General features: G+C 39.1%; 1 protein-coding gene across 1 annotated transcript in view; it reads left to right on the top strand.

Moving 5' to 3' along the window:
* Ssh2 (slingshot protein phosphatase 2) overlaps window positions 1–16568 on the top strand; it is a 297577-nt gene that overhangs the window by 109646 nt on the left and 171363 nt on the right. The window contains exon 2 of the mRNA XM_008828731.1: window positions 13074–13117. Within this exon, the coding sequence (XP_008826953.1) occupies window positions 13074–13117 (44 nt within the window). The remainder of the gene's footprint in view (window positions 1–13073; window positions 13118–16568) is intronic.

The raw sequence follows: 16568 nt of genomic DNA, 5'->3' as shown, positions 1-16568 counted from the left end.
TGTAAAATACACTACCATTGAAATCTACCTGATGACTTTATGTCCATGCTCAGATGCCAAGGAGCTCAGAAAGTAACCGACTATGACTGGTGATGATCAGATATATAGAGATTAGAAATGCATGTGCAAACATCTCAATGTCAATTGCATTAAAAATGAATTTTTCTGTATGAAACTGTGTATTTTAATAATGAAATGGATATCTTTTAAAAAGGTTGAAACCTCATTTAATTTTGTGTCATGTAGGGTTTATGCTGAGTACAATATTGTATACCTATATTAATTCATTGTAAACCTAAAAATTTACAGCCAATTTTGAAAGAGATGCATCTTAGCTCTGGAAATTGTTATTGAATATGTCAATGCTGTTGTAATGAAATGCTTCTTCTAATTATATGGTTATTAAATAATTTTTAAAAAAGAAATCAAAGCAGAAAAAGAATTTGATACTTTGTAAACTCTAACCTTAGCCTTTAAAAGGTTTGCTGAAATTCTCAACCCTTTTATTTAGGTGTTAATATACATTCTGTGTTGTAGTTAGTAAGACTGGAGACTCAGTAGCCTTCCCACATGACAGTTCTTCCGCCTGCTGAGGCAATGTACCTATCAGAACCTTTCTCTTGGTGGCTTCACCTTATCTCTGATTCTAAAGGTCTTAGGACCAGGCACTTCCCCAGTTAACCAAAAAGAAATGGAGAACTGAGGTTGGAATCATGGCCAATATGTATGCACCTAGGCATTTGTTTGGGTAGCATTTAGGATGTGCCTGAGATAGGTAGGGGAGGTACAGGTAAGAGAGCCAGTGAGAGTGCTGCCGGTTGTCATCCCAGGTACATCTCTCCTCTGAGCACATTTGCAGATCAGCTGAAACAGATCCCCAGAGTCCGAGGTTCTGTTTTGCAACTTAGAAGCCCTTTATACCACTAGAAGATTTCTGTGAAAGATTAGTCTGCTAATTTGTGTTCTTTCTGGGGTTAAAAGCCCTGAAAATCGCCTTTAAGCATAGCATTAGCTTAGCATTTTCTGTGGACACATTGCTTTCTTCAGCCCAGCAAGTGTAAACCTTGACTAGTCTGCCCTCTACTGGAGATCTGTGGTTACATTGACCAGTTTTCTCTGGCTTTACAAAAATGTTTTCTTTTCAGATGAACTGCTATCAAGTCAACATATTTATAATTTTACTCGTTTTTTCAAGATACTGATAAATACTTTCCTGTCTCTCCCATCAGAGGATCAAGTTCAGAGCTGAGTCCCCCCAGTTTATTATTTGAAATCTACTTCAAAGCAAGCTGTCTTTTTGTTTTTGTTTTAAATGTATGAGTGTGTTGCCTGCATGTATGTAAGTGTACCCGTGTCGTGCAATGCTGCGGGCTTTGGATTCCTCTCGAACTGGAGTTAAGGACGGGTTGTAGCCGCTATGTGGGTGCTGGGAATCGAACCCGGGTCCTCTGCAAGAGCAGTTGGTGCTCTTAACTGCTGAACCATGTCTCCACTCTCTAATTAAAAAAAATATATATATATTATTAAGTGGCTGGAGAGATGGCTCAGCGGTGAAGAGCACTGGTTGTTCTTGCAGAAGACCCAGGTTCAAATCCCAGCACCCACATGGTAGCTAACAACTGTCCAGAACTCCAGTCCCAGGGGATCCAACAGCCTCTTCTGACCTCCACAGGCATTGCATAACACGGGTGCACTTACCTACATGCAGGCAATACATGCACACACATAAAAAATAAAATAAGCGGGGCATGGTGGCCCACGCCTTTCATCCCAGCACTGGGGAGGCAGAGGCAAGCGAATCTTTGGGCGTTCGTCGATGGCCAGCCTGGTCTACATAGTGAGTTCCAGGACAGCTGGGGCTACAGAGAGACCCTGTCTCAAAAAGACAAAAAATAAAATAAAAATAAAAATAATAGGGCAAAAATTGGAGCTGGAGATATGGCTCAGTGGTTAAAAGTGCTGGCTGCTCTTGCAGAAGACCCAGGTTCAATTCCCAACACTCACATGGCGGCTAACAATGGTCAATAACTCTGGTTCCAGGGAAATTCAATGTCCTCTTCTGACTTTTGCAGGAATTATTATTTTTATTTTATGTGTATGAGTGTATTGCAATTAGACAAGTTTCAGTATAGCAACCTTACCTCTTCAAGTAGATGACTCCAGAAGCCCTCAATAAATATGTTTTTTTTGCTATTTAAGAATCTACAAATGGGCCAAGGATGTAGCTTAGTTGGTAGAATGGTTGCTTAGTATGGACAAAGCCCCAGCGCCTCATATAACTGGGTATGGTAGCACACATCTGTAATCCCAGCACTCAGGAGGTGGAAGCAGGAAGATGAGAAGTTCAAGGTCATCTTATATTGCATAGTGAGTTTCAGACCAGACTGCACTACATAAGATCCTATCTCAAAAAAAAAAAAAAAAAAAAAAAAAAAGAATCTACAAATGTTCTATATTTTCCTCTACTGAAGGCCAAAAGATTTTATTTTTAATTTTTTGTTGTTAGCCTTAGCCTTTAACGGCTGTGCTATCCCTCCAGCTCAAGACTGTTTATTTTTAAATATTAAGATAGCAGCAATTCATCCTCCTCTACTAAAAAATATTAGCAAATGCTTACTTCTTAAATAGTCTAACTTCTTTTTGGTCAAAACCAATAACTACGTGTCTACTCCCTAATTTGAAAACCACTTTAGAAAATTTGAAAAGTTGTGCCATTAGTTTAGGAATACTTAGTAAATAATGTCCCTTCATTACACTTCTATATATGTGATTTTTAGTTTTTAGGTCTTCAGAATAATGTTTCATTTTATATGCTTGGTTAATCCTAATCTAATTCTTCATGTCCATAGGTATTAGAATATTTAGTAATAAAAGAAAAATCTATTTTCAGTATCTTTCATAGTTTAAATCATTATGGAGGCATGGAAATCACGTGTGGCAGAGGACTGGCAGCACTATAACCAGAACCAAGCTAAGCAGTTAGATTGTAGCTGGTGGTACAGAGAAAAACAAGACCACATGACACAGGCAGAAGGGGCACATGGGCACTGTCTCAAGGGTGAATCTAAGATCAGAGTTTAAAAGTTTAAATGAAACTTTAGAGAACAGATGGGGGTGTGGTTTAGTGATAGAGCATGTGCTTAGCATGTGTGAGGGCCTGGGCTAATTCTCTCACACTAAAACCAAAATAAACAAACCAGGCAAAAAGACTAGAGAGCAGAATAGACATGGCTAGGGGCTGAAGAGATGGCTCAGCAGTTAAGAGCACTGACTGCTCTTACAGAGGACCAGGGTTGGATTCCCAGCACCTACATGGCAGCTAACAACCATCCATAACTCCATTTCCAGGGGCTCTGACACCCTCTTCTGACCTCTCCAGACATTGCACAACATGGGTGCACCCACCTACGTACAGGCATTACACTCATACGCATAAAATAAAAATAACAAATAAAAATATTTTTAAAATTAAAAAATAAAAAGTTAAAGACATGGCTATAGGTACAGAAGATATTTAAAATATTTAGTTAGTATGACTCAATCAACCAGTTTGATCAAGCAGAAACAATCTGGAAGTCTTTGCTGTGCTGAACATTAATGTGCTTGTTGTTGGATACTAAACATTCAAAGTGGCTCTAAGATGGATGTATGGATGTTGTATGGAAGGAAGGAAGGAAGGAAGGAAGGAAGGAAGGAAGGAAGGAAAGATGGATGGATGGATGGATGGGTGGAGATAGACAGACAGGATAGATAGATAAGATAGAAATAGTTCAACATTTTTTCTTTTTTTGTCTTTTGAGACCGTGTCTTCTTGTAGCCCCAGCTAGCCTGTAGACCAGGCTGGCCTTGAACTCAATATGTAGATCCGCCTGCCTCTGCTTCCCAAGCGCTGGGATTAAAGGCATGTGCCACCACACCTGTCTATATTTCAACATTTTAACAATTAGTACATCTGTACCAGTATGTCTCAGCTGGAAAAAAGAAAAGATCATATGACCATATTGAGAGCTCAGGCTACAATAAAGAAAATGGACCACATGTACAGTTACAAAAGTGTGATCTAGAATTTCACTTGAGTAAAAGCCAGCAGAATCTGTACAACTCAAAGAGTCTTAGGATCAGACCCCTAGCAGGAAATCTGGAATATTCCTTTAATGCAAAAGGAACAGCTTGTTCTGGCAAAAGACATTCTCAGACAGAAAACTAACTCTGCTGCTTATTCTTAGGTTACATTGAACAAATTATCTCACTTCTGTGAAACAGTTTCATCATATGATAAATAAGGTCCTAATCAAACCTACATGGCATCCATTCTAGGGAGGTTCAAATGGGATAACAGTTATGAAGAGACTTTACATTATTAAGAACCAGATAATGGCACAGAAGCAGTCATATTACCTTAGGAGCTGTGTGTACCTATAGCCACGTCTTTACTTTCAATTTTTTAAAATTTTTTAAATATTTTATTTATTTTTATGTGTATGAGTGTAATGCCTCATATACTTGCTCTCTACCTGTATTTAAACAGCCCTTCATGGATTGGCATGCCAGGTATATGACTGATAATTTATTGGGAATAAAGTACATGGCTTAGTAAAATGAGCCTAAAACTTATTCCTCATTTTTCCATTTACTGGTTATAATGCCCTAGATGATATTTAATTCCTCTAGTATTATCTGAGCATTTTATGTAAGCTCAGGTACTGTGCTAACATATTCCTGTCCTTCAGGACTTACTTAGTTCATAAAGGGAAAATTATCAAAGAAGCTATTTTTTTGTAACAAATGAAGGCTATTACAAAGTTTCACATTTGGTCACATGCAGAGAACAATGACTCTTTGAGGTGTGCAGCCCTAAGGGACACATATACAATATAACCTCTACACCAAAGGCTCAGAGAACATCTCAGAAGAAGGGGAAGAAAGAATGTTAGGAGCCAGAGAGACCAGACACCTGCTGCTACTTAATGCATTCTAGACATGATAGGGAAGCTGCACCAATGAAATCTCCACAGTATTGTAGTCTAACAAGATCTCATAATACAAATCTAACTGGCAATGCTAAAGTACACCAGGGCCGGGGTTGGGGGGTGGGGGATGGAAATATGGAGTCCCACCTCAAAATGAAGAGCTATAGATGATCCATGGATGCTAAGGGAAGGGGATTCTGTTTTCTCCAGGAACTAGCTCCCTGAGAGGTTATCTGAAACGGGTAGTTCTAAACACAGGCACACGTGAGCACCTCTTAATGGACTCAGTACAATGTGTGTGTGTGTGTGTGTGTGTGCGCGCGCGCGCGCGCACATGCGTGCGTGCATGCGTGCATGCGTGTGCGTACATGACACAAAATGTGTATGGAGGATATTGGTTTACTACTTCCACCATGTGGATCTTAGAGAACTGAATTCAGCTTGTCAGGCTTGACAGCACTGAACATCCAAACCCTGATTTTTAAAAAAATACTTATTTATTGTGTTTACATGATACATTAGAGGGAGCTCCTCTGCCTGTGGAGGTTGGAGGACAACTTTGTGAATTCAATTATCTATCTTTATATGGGTCCTGGAGCTTGAACTCAGGTCACCACATTACCTTTACCTTCTGAGCCAGCTCACTAGCCCCGACTTCTTGTTGCTTTTGATTTTATTTTATATTTTTTAATTTAATTTAATTTAATTTAATTTAATTTGCCAGGCGTCGTGGCACATGCCTTTAATCCCAGCACTTGGAAGGCAGAGGCAGGTGGATCTCTGAGTTCAAGGACAGCCTGGTCTACATAGTGAGTTCTAGGCCAGCTGAGGCTACAGGGAGACCCTGTCTCAAAAAGAGGAAAAAATTTTTTTTAATTTCATTTTTCTTGTGGCTTAGAGGATTAAAGTGCTTGCTGCATAAGCCTGACCATCTGAGTTAGATCTCTGGAACCCACGTGAAGGTGAAAGGAGAAAACTGACTTCACAGAGTTGTTCTGTGACTTCACACACACACACACACACACACACACACACACACACACACACACACTCTCACACTCATGCATTGCACCATCATAATAAAGCTTTAACAAATAAATAAATCCAAGGAACTAAATCTCTGGTGATAGAAAAGACAATGTTATATAGCTTCACAAAATTACCACAAATGGATAAACTATATATATTTAGTAATTTTTCACATTTGTGGTTTTTAGCCTTAGCCTTTAATGGCTGTGCCATCTCTCCAGCCCACATTAAGCAATGTTAGCTAATGTTAGCTCCTCACCCATAACTCAGAGTTTCCACTGAGCGCTAAACTGGACTAAAGTCTCTTCAACAAGCTGTTGAACAAGGACATTTTATTTTTCAGAATCACAGCTGTTTCAACAAAACTTGAATCAATCTTCCTTTTCTCTGAGCAAGTAGCTCATTTGGTTGTTTTGTTTGCTTTTTTGCAGTGCTAGAGATTGAACCCAGGGTATTGGGTATGTTAGACAAGCACTCTACCACTGAGGTATTCCAGCCCTTGTTTTTTCAAGACAAAGTCTCACTATGTTGCTCAGGCTAGGTTGGAACTCTGTATTGTATCCCAGACTGACCTTTAAATTAGGCTCATCCTGCCTCTGACTCCCAGGTACTGGAATTATAGATATGTACCATAGCACTAGGCCATATTTGTATTTTATAGGAGTTTAAAGAAAAATACTTGAACTAGAGAGATGGCTTAGCACTTAGAGCACCTTGCAGAGGACCTGAGTTCAGTTCCCAATACCCATGTTAGAAGACTTACAACTATCTATAACTCCAGCTTCAAGGGACCCAACACCTTCTGGCCTCCACAGGTACTTGCACTCATTCACAGAGAGAGAGAGAGGGAGAGAGAGAGAGAGAGGGAGGGAGAGAGAGAGGGAGGGAGGGAGGGAGGGAGGGAGGAAGGGAGGGGAGACTCAAAAAATACTTAATAGTGAATGTCTTACAAAGATGTCCAATTGCTAGAAATGATAGGCAAGAAAGTTTTTTAGAGTTTCTTAAATCCTGTCATAGTGGGCGCACACTATCACTTTGATTTCAATTGGAAATATTACATGTTTTGTCTTCCTTATTTTTTCCTTTAATGTATTTTATATCTCTATAAAATGTGATTAGGTTGAACTTCTGTTTTGGTTCCTGATCTCAGCCAACAGCCTACATTCTGATCTAAATTAGACTTTAAAAAAAAAAGTCAGATTTTGTTGGGACTGTTACTTTGATGGTATTCAAGGCTATGGGTACCATGGGCCTTTTGATGCTGTTTTTCCAAGCTTTTTTTTTTTTTTTTAAAAAGGGTTTGTTTTCATTTATTATTTTTATTTTATGTGTTTGCGTGTATTGCCTGCATATAGGTAAGTGCACCCATGTTGTGCAATGCCTGCAGAGATGAGAAGAGGCTGTTTGGATCCCCTGGAACTGGAGTTACTGACAGTTGTTAGCTGCGTGTGGGTGCTGGGATTTGAATCCGGGTCTTCCTCGAGAATAATTATAGTGTTCTTAACCACTGAGCCATCTCTCCAGCCCATTTTTCCAAGCTTTTAAGACGAAGCTCAGATGGTGTGCATGTTCAAGTTATTCATTCTGATCATTGCCCTTACCATGTGTTGGTACTTCCCTTCTTGCAGGCCATTTTTTACCCCTAGCATTCCAAATGAGGAACATACTTGCTTATAGACATTGAGTCTATTAAATTGTCCATGTAGTCTTCAGTCCATTTCGCATTGACCGGACAGTTCTTTTACCTTCCTTATATCTATCGGGCCCTAGCCTTTAGAAGATGCTGCTTCACTAAACTATTATTTACTGTTTTATATCCTGTTCATTATGCCTACGTACTCAATTAGATACTTACCAGAGTTGGTAGAGCTGATTAAAGATGACTGCAAGTTCTTTGCTACCTCTTCCCTGAGAAGAGGAATGCAACGCCTCACCCCTGGAATCTGGGCTGGCCTTCTTTAATACATTGATAGAGTGTGGCATAAATGACACTATGCCAGCTTGGAGCCTAGCCCCCTTTTGGAGCCCTGAGCTGCTCTACAAGAAGACCAACCCAGAGGCTACTGTGTTTGGAGCCCTAAGACTTACCAGAGATCACATTTAGGCTCTCCAATTGACTGCTAGTCAATCCCAGTTTACAACCATCCAGATCAAGGGAGGGGGAGGGGAAGAAAGAATACACAGGCAGGGAATTTATTGATTGGCTTACATACTAGAGGCTGAGTAATCCAACAAAACCTGTCTGCAGAGAACCAGGCTCCCAGTCCAGGAAGTGGGACACCTCAGCAGTTCCAATCCAGAGCTGAAAGCCTGGAAGGTCTCTGGAGAGTCACTGGTACTGAGTCCATATTAAAAAATTGATGAAGCTAGAATTTGATGTCAGTTGATGGCAGCAAGTATAGAAAGCAAGGGGCTTGCAGGCAAGCATTTGCTCCTTTCCTCTGACTTCTTTTTTTCACCCAGGCTGCCAGCTGTAAGGTGCTGCCGACATTCAGAACATATTTCCCTTCTTCTTCCCCTCATTGTCCCACATCTTAGTCTCTCTGAAAACACCTCCACATAGATATAGGTACATTTCACCCCTCCTAGACAATTTTTAATCTATCAAGTTAACAGCTAAGACAGCTATCACAATGCCTTTACACCCCCCTCAAACTTATTGTTTTATATCTGCTGCTTTAAAAAAACAGAAGCACTGCATTATCTTTCTGTTTCAAAGTGCACACCTCCTCTTAGAAAGACTACTAGGGTTTTTTTCCCCCCTGTCTGACAGACACCTCCCACTGTTTATTTCCAAGGACAGAGATAAATGATGCATAATCAGGAATCTAGTTAATAGATCATCCACACCCTTTCTTGACCATAGAACTGTTATATTAGGATACCTGCCATTATAGACTCATAACAGCAATCCTGCTTAATAGTCTTAACCCCCAGTTTGTACCTTTGTCCCAGCAATTCACAGCTGCTTATTGTTCCCCAAACTTACTAAATTGTCTTCACTTTTCCTTTTTCTGCTTCTTGTGCCTCTGCCTGAAATAACCTTCCTCTTTCTTACCTTCTGACAAAAACCTTCTAGTTCAAGCCCAGCCTAAAGGTTAACTTGGGTGAAGCCTTTCCCAACCCCACAGTTGCTTTCCTTCTGTTGTTTCATTACTGTTCTTTATATCCTTCTGCTATAGCCCAAGTGATACAATTTGCAATTTCTGTTTTATGGAATTGCCTCACCCCCATAAAATGTGAGCCATCCAAGCATAAGGAAGGATCAGTTTTGTTTACTTTTAATATCTGGTGGCGAGAACCTAAGATACTAGGTAGTCAATGAGTGTTGAATGAACAAGCATACAAATGAAAGCAACTGAATCATTCTGTATGCTTCACTGAAGGGAAAGCCTAAGTATTATTTTCAGATCATAGGGCACAGGTCATCTCCTGAACAAAAACCATTCTTTTAACTTGCTAAAGCTAAAATGTTACTATTACTATCACAGATTTTCGCTAGCTGAAAATGCATAGCCAGTTAAGTTCAAGTGTTCACCTACAGCAAACCTAATTAATTAACTACTCAATCACTCCTTGACTTGACTCTTCATCAAGTTCCATCTGTGCATATAGGACATTCTGCTAAGCAATGAGGTGTGAAGAGAAATTGGGCACAATGCCTGACCCTAACAAGACCTTACAGTTGGTTGTTAGCCACCATGTGGGTGCTGGGAACTGAAACTGGGTCCTTTGCAAGAGCAGCCAGTGCTCTTAATCCTGAACTACCTCTCCAGTACCAAGAAAGTATTTTAATACTCTATCTAGCCCGGTGTTTTTCATAGCCTACTTCTTAGCAAGTATGACTTAAGTACCTATATTTCTCCCAGACAGACATCTTTTACTTAGTAACTATGTTACTTGCTTTTCTCATTGCTATGATCAAATACCTGGCAAGAAGAGTTTATGGGGCTCTAGTCCATTATGGTGGGGAAGCGAGAACTTCCAATACTTGGTTCTATTGTGTCTGTAGTTGGAAAGCAGAGAAAGACAAATGCTGCTGGTATTCATCGGGGTTTCTCCTCTTTTCCCTTTTATTTAGTCTGAAATCCCAGCCCATGGGATGTTACCACCCACATTTAAGATGAGTCTTTAAGTCTTTCTCTAAATGATCTCACAGAAATGCCCAGAAGTATATTTCCTAAATGATTGTAAATCCAGTTAAATTGACAGTAAAGATTATTGCAGCAATCTATTTTATGCTCAGATATTAAGCAGATTAGTAAGAATGCACTAATCTTTCCATTAATACCTGATGTTTCCTGATTATCTTGAAATTAAGTACACATCCAGGATCTCATATCATATTGTTTCTTGGTCAAATTTTTCTATCAAGAAATAAGCAATATTTTCTTTAAATAAAAGCTATTTAAGGGGACTGGTGAAATGGCTCAGCAGTTAAGAGCACTGACTGCTCTTGCAGAAGTCCCAGGTTCGAGTCCCAGCACCCAATAGTGGCTACGAACCATCCTAACTCCAGGTCCAGGGGAACCCAAAGCCCTCTTCTGACCTCCTCGGCATTGCATGACACAGGTGCACTCACATACGTGTAGGCAATACACTCAAACAGATAAAATAAAAATAATACATTTTTAAAAAATTTTAAAAAGCTATTTAACAATAGGGATCTGCAAATAAAAGGTCATGAACCAACGTGTATCTTCATTGAATTAACTCACATATCAGAAATTATTCTGTTCACTAAGGAACTAAAAGCTGTCCCTATGCTTTTCTCCTGGTAATTTTTAACATTCTGAAAAGGCATGTTATTTGACATTTTTCAGTAACAAGGTTTGAAAGTTCCTCACAGCAGGTGGTTATTTATATCTGGTGCTTGTATCTGTTAGAATAGAATGATAACTGTTCTGCCTTCAGATTCTTTTGATGCCACTATTCAAAATAACTTCATTACTTGATAGTTATTATTGAATAAACACTGTTGTATCCTTGCATTTCTGGCAGTGAATTTTGCAGAAATAAAAAATTCCATATTTTCTTCATTTTTGTTAAAACTATTTTATACCAGGCATGGTGGCACACGCCTTTAATCCCAGCACTGGGTGGCAAAAGCAAGTTCCAGGCCTGCTGGGGCTACAGGGAGACCCTATCTAAAAAAAAAGGCAATAATAATAGATTTTAAAGAATATATGTATCTATAATTATTTTTCAAGAATAAAATTCTAGTAAGCACCACAAAACAGGAAGAAAATGAAGAAGGAAGAAATAAAAATACAGGAGATAAACAAAATAAATAGTAACATAGTTGACCCAAATCTAACTATATCAATAATTGTATTAAGTGCTGTAAATTAAATACTACAAATAAAAGGCAGAGACTACGATAATGAATAAAATAAAGATCCAACTGCAATTTGTCTGTAAGAGACACTCGAAAGAGTTTGTGGTGGCACATGCATTTAATACCAGCACTCAGGAGGCACAGGCAGGCAGATCTCTATGAGATCAAGGCCAGCCTGGTCTACATAGTGAGTTCCAGGTCAGTTGGGGCCACAGGGAGACCCTGTTTCAAAAAAAAAAATTAGAGTTTGGTGAAAATACACCTTGTACACAACAAGCATAAGTCTGATGGCTATAGTAATATCACATAGAATACATTTCAAGACCAAAAAAACTAGACATTAAGCAATCTTTAAAAAAATGCAGTTATAAATTTATTTGGGCCAGGAGTGGTGGCATACACCTTTAATCCCAGCAGAGGCAGAGGCAGGTGGATCTCTGAAATCAAGGCCAGCCTGATCTACATAATGAGTTCCAGGCTATCTGGGGCTACAGAGAGACTCCATCTCAAAACAAATAAACAAACAAGAAGTTGGCTGTGGTTGCCCAGGAGTGGTGACAGGGTGATGTAGCAGTAAATGGGAATGGCTGCATAAACTAGAAATGCAGGTAGCTCATTGGCAGATAGGGCACAGGGTCTCCCTATAGCCCCAGCTGGCCTGGAACTCACTATGTAGACCAGGCTGGCCTTGAACTCACAGAGATCTGCCTGCCTCTGCCTCCCTACTGCTGGGACTAAAGGCGTATGCCACCATGGTCCCCCAAGGGCACATATTAGTTGAGATCATTTTTCTCTTCCTGCTTCTGTGTATGCCATATTGGGCAAAAGTGATGGCAGAAGGAACATAAAGGCAAGAAGCAAATATAAGGAAGAAGCCACCTAGCGTCATTAATTCTGTCATCATTTATCACTTTTCCCTCATGTCAGTATCTTTGTCTCTGTGAAGGTATGTAGAATGTGGAACATAACTAATTCCTAATGAAAACCAGGAAAAGGTAAATGATACGGCTTTCAGTAAAGTAGATTTAATTATAGCATCACCATGTGAGTTTCCTTGGACAACTTATTTCCCTTTTGTACATTTTGGTTTCTTAATCTATAAAATATTTGTTGAGTTTAAGCCACTAAAATATAGTTTTACTGTGATTCAATGTTTTTATTACATCATTTCCTGTTAGGCATTATAATCAGTGATGAATATAGTACCATTAACCCTTTGAATTTTTAAGGAATTAGTTAAGATAATGTACTTAAAGTGTTGTGTACAGTACCTGGCACATTGTAAGTGCTCAGTACATGGTAGCAGTTATGTCAGTGGTGCTGGGGAATTTTCATGATTACTGGGAAGGAAATGGGGCTCACTGTTCAGGTTGCTCTTTGTTGATCAGAATTATAGGTCATTTTGATGACATTTGTTGGTGGTAATATGAATGATTACCCATTTAAAAATAGCATAACAATACATAACACATTCAGTTGGTTTTTCAGAGGTAATAGCACTTCTTCATTGTCAGTGACATTTGTTTATAGACTGTTGTCAACGTCTCTTCCAGGAGTAAGTTCTAATGCTATCAGTCTCTTGATTTGATAGAAAGTTTCTTTTATGAAGAAAATTTAGTTTGGTTTCAGAGACACATGAATGAGCTATCCCCATAAAAAGCTTAGTAGAATCCATTGGTTATATTATAACATGAGACTCCAGTTTTTAATTTTCTTTTCATTTTCTGCTTATACAGGAGGCCGACAGTGGGGAGGAGGAGTGCCGGTCACAGCCCAGAAGGTTTGTTTGTTCTGTTTTATCTTACAACATTTATGTGGTTATGGTTTTTTCTCTGAATCTTTTTTTGTCTTTCTGGATTAATTTATTTTGATTTTCCAAGATGGTTTCATTGAGATTTTTGTTTTTAATGGAACAGCTGCTTTGTATGGTGAGGTGACTCTGCCTATAAATCTCAGTACTCAGGAGGCTGAAACAGAAGGATGGAGAGTTTGAGGCCAACCTGAGCTTCACAGCAAGACCCTATCTCAAAAAACAAACAAACATAATTAGATAAATATTATTTAATAAATAAATAAATGGAAAACCTTTAAAAATCCATTTGCTAATTTAGAAAGACTTAAAATGGTAGATTAATTTTAAAAGATACAGAAGAGGGGCTGGAGAGATGGCTCAGCAATTAAGAAGCACTGGCTGCTCTTGCAGAGGACCCAGGTTTGGTTCCCAGCACCCGTATTGTGGCTGACAACCATCCATAACTCTAGTTCCAGGGGTTCCAATGCCCTCTTCTGACCTCCATGGACACTGCATGACATGGGTGCACTTACATACATGCAAGCAATACACTCATACATTTAAAATAAAAATAAAATATTTTTTAAAAAGCTACAGAAAGCCAATTTTGGCTCACTTTTTACCAAGTTTCTAAAGAACTATCTTAGGACCTGGGAATATAGCTCCGCTGGTAGAGTATTTGTAGCATGCACAAGGCCTGGGTTTGATCCTCAGCACTGCGCTAACCAGGCATTGTTGGTCTACACCTGTAATCCCAGCACCTAGGAAGTAGAGGCAGGATGACCAGAAGTTCAGGTCATCTTTGACTAAATAGCTAGTTTGAGGCCAGCATGTGCCACAACATGAACCCATTTTTTTAAAAAAAAGGTAGCTCGCTGGGTATGGTGGCGCACACCTTTAATCCCAGCACTTGGGAGGCAGAGGTAGGCCGGATCTCTGTGAGTTCAAGGCCAGCCTGGTCTACATAGTGAATTCCAGGACAGCTGGGGCTACAGTGAGACCCTGTCTCAAAAAGACCAAAAAAAAAAAAAAAAAAAGGTAGCTCTCCCAAAAGAAAGATCTTTGGTAAGCCCTAGTCATTTAAATGTTAACCAAATTTATATCCTCTGAAGCGGTATGACAAGCCCTTCTGAATGTTATATAAAATGGATGTAGTAAGCATGCTTATTCTAAAAAATCACAAACTAAGCAGAATGCTTCTTTAATGATTATCAGGTATTTCACAACAGATTTTATTTAGCCGTAAAGAATGAAATTATCTCCTGTAAGGAAATAAATGGAACCAGATAGCCACATGTTAAGCCAAATAAGCTAGACTCACAAAGACTAATGCCTTATATTTTCCTTTATATGTAGAATCTAGATTTGGGGGTTTGTTTTGTTTCGTTTTTTTGTATGTTTGAGACAGGGTCTCCCTGTATCCCCAGCTGGCCTGGAACTTGCTATGTAGACCAGGCTAGCCTCAAACTCACAGATTCACCTCCCAAGTTCTGGGATTAAAGGTGTGCACCACCATGCCTGGCCTAAATCTAGATTTTTTTTTTAATTTAAAAAAAATTTTAGGGGGGCTGGAGAGATGGCTCAGGGGTTAAGAGCACTGACTGCTCTTGCAGAGGATATGGGTTCAATTCCCAGCACTCACATGGCAGCTATGAACAATCCTATGTAACTTTACAACTTTATAATCTTCTAGACTCTGTGGGCTCCTGCATGCAGAAGATATATTTTAGGGGCTGGAGAGATGGCTCAGCAGTTAAGAACACTGGTTGTTCTTGCAGAAGACCTGGGTTTGAATCCCAGTACCCACATGGCAGCTAACAACTGTCCTAACTCCAGTCCCAGGGGATCTGACAGCCTCTTCCGACTTCCCGAGGCATTGCACAACATGGGTGCACTTACCTACATGCAGGCAATACACACAAACACATGAAATAAAAATAATAAAATTTTTTAAATTTTTTAAAAATTTTATGTGTATGTGTATGAGTTGTTATGCCTACATGTAAGTTCACCCATGTCATACAGTGCCTTTGAATGACAGAAAAGGGCATTGGAGCTCCTGGAACTGGAGTTATGGATACTTGTTAGCTGCCATGTGGGTTCTGGGATTCAAACCGGGGTCTTCTGCAAGAACAGCCAGTGTTCCTAACCACTGACCATCAATGCAGCCCTGGTTTTAAAAACAAGACATTAAAGTTTAAGAGGGACTATTTGAGAAAAGGAAGGGAACAGACGATGGTGGAGCAGGTGGCAGGAGTAATGGGGGTGTGAATATGATCAAGTAAGTTATATACATGTATGAAAAGGTAACAATGGTCCAGGTGTGGTGGCACAAGCCTTTAATCCCCACACTCAGGAGAAAGAGGCAGGTGGATTTTGGTGAGTTTGAAGCCAGCGTGTCTACATAGCAAGTTCCAGGACAGCTGGAGCCATAGGGAGACCCTGTCTCAAAAAGACCAAAAAAAAAAAAAAAAAAATCAAAGAAAATTAAATCAGGTACTTGTTACCTCTTTTTTTTTTTTTTCTTTTTGAGACGGGGTCTCCCTGTAGTGCCAGCTGTCCTGGAACTCACTATGTAGACCAAGCTGGCCTTGAACTCACAGAGATCCACCTGCCTCTGCCTCCTAAGTGCTGGGATTAAAGGCGTGTGCCACCATGCCCGGCCCTTGTTACTTCTTTTAACTACAACTTAAAAGTAGTTAAAGTACTTTTCTTTAGTAACATGTTAATTGGCATCATTTTTCCTGTCTTGACTATCACATAAATTTTGGCTTAAAGCTTAATTTCTCACTTTCTTAAGAAAGATCTGGCAGTGAAATCTCAATTTGCATAATGCTAAGAGGTAGGTACCCAAAAGAGATTTTACCAGAAGCATTATAACCCTATTCCCATTAGAATTAAAAAAGAATCCCAAAGCAGTCTTACATTTCCTAATAAGTCTGATTTAAAGATTATTTTCACATCCACCGAAATATTCTTCCAGAATTGCATAATGATGAAGCAATGAAACGCTGTTCTTTAATTCACAGCACTAAAATATCAAACCACTAAGGACCACAAAGACCTGGTTTTTTTTTTAATTTTTAAAAATGATTTATTTAATAACAACATACTTAGAAGAAACATATCATTACAACACAATTGACATATTCAATAACGGTTTCCTGAGGTAGGATGCATCTCTTTCAAAATTGGCTGTAAATTTTTAGGTTTACAGTTGAATTAATATAATTATACAATATTGTACTCAGTATAAACCCTATAAGACATAAATTAAATGACGTTTTAACCTTTAAAAAAGATCTCCATTTCATTATTAAAATACACAGTTTCATACAGAAAAATTCTTTTTCAATGCAATTGACATTGGATGTTTGCACATGCATTTCTAAGCTCTAAATATCTAATTATTACTAGTCACAGTTGGTTACTTTCTGAG

This window comes from Nannospalax galili, unplaced genomic scaffold (assembly GCF_000622305.1).
Source record: "Nannospalax galili isolate Female #2095 unplaced genomic scaffold, S.galili_v1.0 scaffold212, whole genome shotgun sequence".
Lineage (NCBI taxonomy): Eukaryota > Metazoa > Chordata > Mammalia > Rodentia > Spalacidae > Nannospalax > Nannospalax galili.
Note: the sequence above shows the minus strand (reverse complement) of the source record. Positions and strands in the feature narration are given on the sequence as shown.